The sequence below is a fragment of the Myotis lucifugus genome, unplaced genomic scaffold, assembly GCF_000147115.1.
Source record: "Myotis lucifugus unplaced genomic scaffold, Myoluc2.0 scaffold_121, whole genome shotgun sequence".
In the NCBI taxonomy this organism is placed as follows: domain Eukaryota; kingdom Metazoa; phylum Chordata; class Mammalia; order Chiroptera; family Vespertilionidae; genus Myotis; species Myotis lucifugus.
This window is the reverse complement of record NW_005871169.1, coordinates 3136673-3140001: the sequence shown is the minus strand read 5'-3', so window position 1 is coordinate 3140001 and position 3329 is coordinate 3136673. Positions and strand designations below refer to the sequence as shown.

The 3329-nt window shown below is 53.2% G+C and overlaps 1 protein-coding gene across 1 annotated transcript in view; it reads right to left on the bottom strand.

Annotated features, from left to right (window-relative positions):
• The window catches only part of C1QL3 (complement C1q like 3), a 6757-nt gene extending 6514 nt beyond the window's left edge, over window positions 1-243 (bottom strand). The window contains 2 exon segments of the mRNA XM_023758084.1: window positions 1-30; window positions 33-243. The exon segment at window positions 1-30 is cut by the window's left edge and continues 389 nt beyond it. Of these exon segments, the coding sequence (XP_023613852.1) occupies window positions 1-30; window positions 33-243 (241 nt within the window).
• Window positions 244-3329: the final 3086 nt, after the last annotated feature.

The window sequence follows — 3329 nt, the reverse complement described above, 5'->3', positions numbered from 1 at the left end:
CAGGCTCACCGGGGGGCCCACGCGGCCCGCCTTCCCGGGCCTGCCGGCCTCGCCTTTGGGGCCCTGGATGAAGGTGGGCAGCGACTGCATGAGGCCGCGGTCGGGCGTGGCCGCCGTGCTGGGCGCCTTGGTGCCTCGGTAGGGGTCGCAGACCATGCGGCAGGTGCCCAGCATCTCGTAGTGCGCCGACGTGCCGGCCGAGCTCACCAGCACCGGGATGAGGATGACCAGCAGCAGCACCATCACCACCCCCAGCGCCCCGGCGGCGATCAGGCGCCTCCTGCTGCCCACCAGCCGGCTCAGCGCGGGGCGATCCTCTTGTCTGCTTTTGGACAAAATTTTGAAGGTTGGGCGGGGACCTCTTCAGAGCCGAAAACAACCCCCTGCGAACCCCGACTCCCCTGGGCGGGCGGGCGCCGGCCGCTCCGAGGCTGCTCCTGCTCCCCCCGCGAGGCTGCGGCTGGGGAGGGAGCTCGGACGCCTAGTGACTTGAGCTGAAGTCCCGAGCTGGGGGGTGGAGGCTGGGGGAGGGGTGCGCAGTGCGCCCTCCTGTCTCTTTCCTTCCAGCCCCTTCGCACCTGTGGCTGCCGACGCTCGGGGCGGCCACCCGCCACTAGGAGGGCAGAGCCAGCCGCCGCCTCTTGCGCCCGCCGGGCCGCCCGCTCACACTTTTATGCCACTGCCTGCGATCGACTTTTCCGTTTTTGCAGACTGCGCCAGTTCGCACCAACTTTCCCTCTGAAGTTGCCTTTTTCTGCCTCTTCTCTTCTTTCGCTCGCTCTTCCCCTGCTTTTTTTTTCTTCCTCCTTTGCAACCACCACTACTCTAATAGATGCGCACCCTCCAAGACCCGCGCGGGGAGCGCGAGCCGGGCCAGCCGCTCCCGGTGCTCGGAGGGGCGGCGCGGTCGCTCAGCGAGGCTGGGGCTGGAGCGCAGGAGCCGAAGAGGAGCTAAGGAGCAGCAGCGGCGAGTGCCTCGCGGCCGGGAGCCGAGGGAGAGAGAGACCGACCGTAGACTTCTGCCTGGGTACCACCTGCCAGCAGAAGAGGAGGCTGAAAACGCGCGCCGGAGCAATTTATAGGCACCCAAGGCGCAGAGGAAGGGGAGCCGCTTTGGCATCTCATTGCAGCATCTGCTCTGCTCATCCCACTCAGGCAGAGTTTGGCATTACTCTGACAATGTGGGAAATTTTTTTTTCGGCCTCTCTTTCTCTCACCTCCCCTCCCAACCCCCCGCACAAGGGTGGACAGTGAGATCCTGAATACTCCCTTTGCTGAACCCAGAGGATGGCAGCGCTCTCACTGGATGTCCGTGGGGGGAGGGAGACAGACGTGCAATGGCCTTCAGAACTTCAAGGGTCACACCTCCAGCCCCCTGTGTCACCACTGCCAGCAGCCCCAGTTGGGAAATGGAGGAGAAGGTTGAAAGGGAGGGTGGCTTGGTTGACAATATTTCTCTACAGGCTCCCCCCCAGGCAGTGTTTCAGGGGTTTTTAAAAAGCCCTTTTAAAAAAAGGGGGGCCCTTTAAAATTGTCCAGATGGAAGAGGGGGGGTTTTTTTTTTTTTAACCTTATGGTTTTCCCCCCCCGCCTTCTAAAAAAAAAAAAACTGTTACCCGAAGAAAAAAAAGGGGGGTTAAAAACAAAAGACATTTCTCAATTATTTTAAAAAGAACCCCCCCCCACAAAAGGGGGGGGGGGGGCGCGCTTCTTTTTAAAGTGTTTGAGAAGGGCGGGGATAAAAAAATGCTCTTTTAAAAACCGAGCGCTTTTTAGAGGGACACCCTTTGCCCCAAGGGTTACCTTCCGAAAAAATGACCCCTGGCAAATGCTTTCAAAATCCTCGGGAAAAGAGGAGAGTATTTACGGAGGTGGGGGAAAGTTTTTTCACAAGTATGAAAAAGCTCCCTAAGCTCCAAAATATTTTCCCGCTCGCAGGGGGGGGGGGGGAAAAAGAAAAAATATGAAAAGGAGAGAGCTATGGCCGGGGGAAAGCAGGAAAACGAACAGCCTGGATTTATAATACTAATGGAAAGCCCAAGAGTAGATATTAGGCAAGTTATCCCACCAACACATACATAAGACACACAAGAATAGCTTGAAATAAACAAGTAGAATTGATTCGTAAATCATACTTTTGCATTCAGGAGCAACGGATGTCAATCAAACATGGATGACATTTGCTTGTCAATATGGGGATGATGGCTGGGAAGACAGAGACTTCCTACATCAGGGCGAGAATGTGAAATGAGAAGCAGGAACAAATAAGACTACAGCAACCAAACAAAACACTAACACCCTGGGTGACGATGTTGTCTGTGGGCTCCACAGCGTGGACGCCTCCTTCTCTGGTTCTTCTGCCCACCCTGACCCCACCCTGTTGGTTTCATTCTCTCTTTCCTGCTTTCAAACTAAATAAGGTCAAATGAGCAGGCAGAGGGAAACAGAGATTCATTGATTCTTTTAAAAGAAATGTCAGCAGTTCCTGCAGGTCTTTCCTGGGAGAATCAACTGTGAGTGTCGGGCAGTGGGGCTCAGCCTGGCCCAGGTCCCCATAGCACCTCAGCCTGGCTGATGAGGCACTCCTGCTGCCGGGAAACACTCCTTCCCACTTCTCAAACCTTTCACTTTTATTATTTATGAATGTGTGTCTATATCTTGGGTATAATTATACGTGTATTTCAGAATATTTCAATTCACGTGAGCTACCTTATTTTCAGATGTTCAAGCAGCAGACACAGTTAAGTTCTGTCCTGGACCCAATATCTATTTTCCTAACACATCTTCTGGGTTGCTTCTCAAAAGTCACCTTCCTTTGGGAAGACAAGGTGGTAAAAAGTATGGTGTCAGCAATGGAGAGCCGTGAGTTACTGACATAAACTGTTCTCTGATACCACCAAATTATCAAACTTCATGAGACCTCTTTATTGCTAAAGAGGGTCCAGTGGGGGGGAAAAATCGAGAGTTTTCTAAAGGTAGGATTGTATAAATAAATTCTCAACAAAAGTCTCAAGACACGTGGAGTTTCCTCTTTGAAGAATGCTCATCTCATAGAGAAACCAGGTACCTTGGAAGTAACTTTCTCCCCCACCCTGAGGATAACATAAAATAGTAGAGCTGGAAGGGACCCTAGCAAGCCAGTCTCCACCTGCTCACTCTGCAAATGGTGAGACTGAGACACAGCCTCGAGCAGAGTCAGGCCATCCAATGCCAGGATAGCACACCTCGTTCTACTGAGCTTCACAGATACTGCATGTTGTACACATTGAAGGTTTGCAGCAACCACCAGGGAAAAGATTATGACTCAGTGAAGGCTCAGATAATGGTTA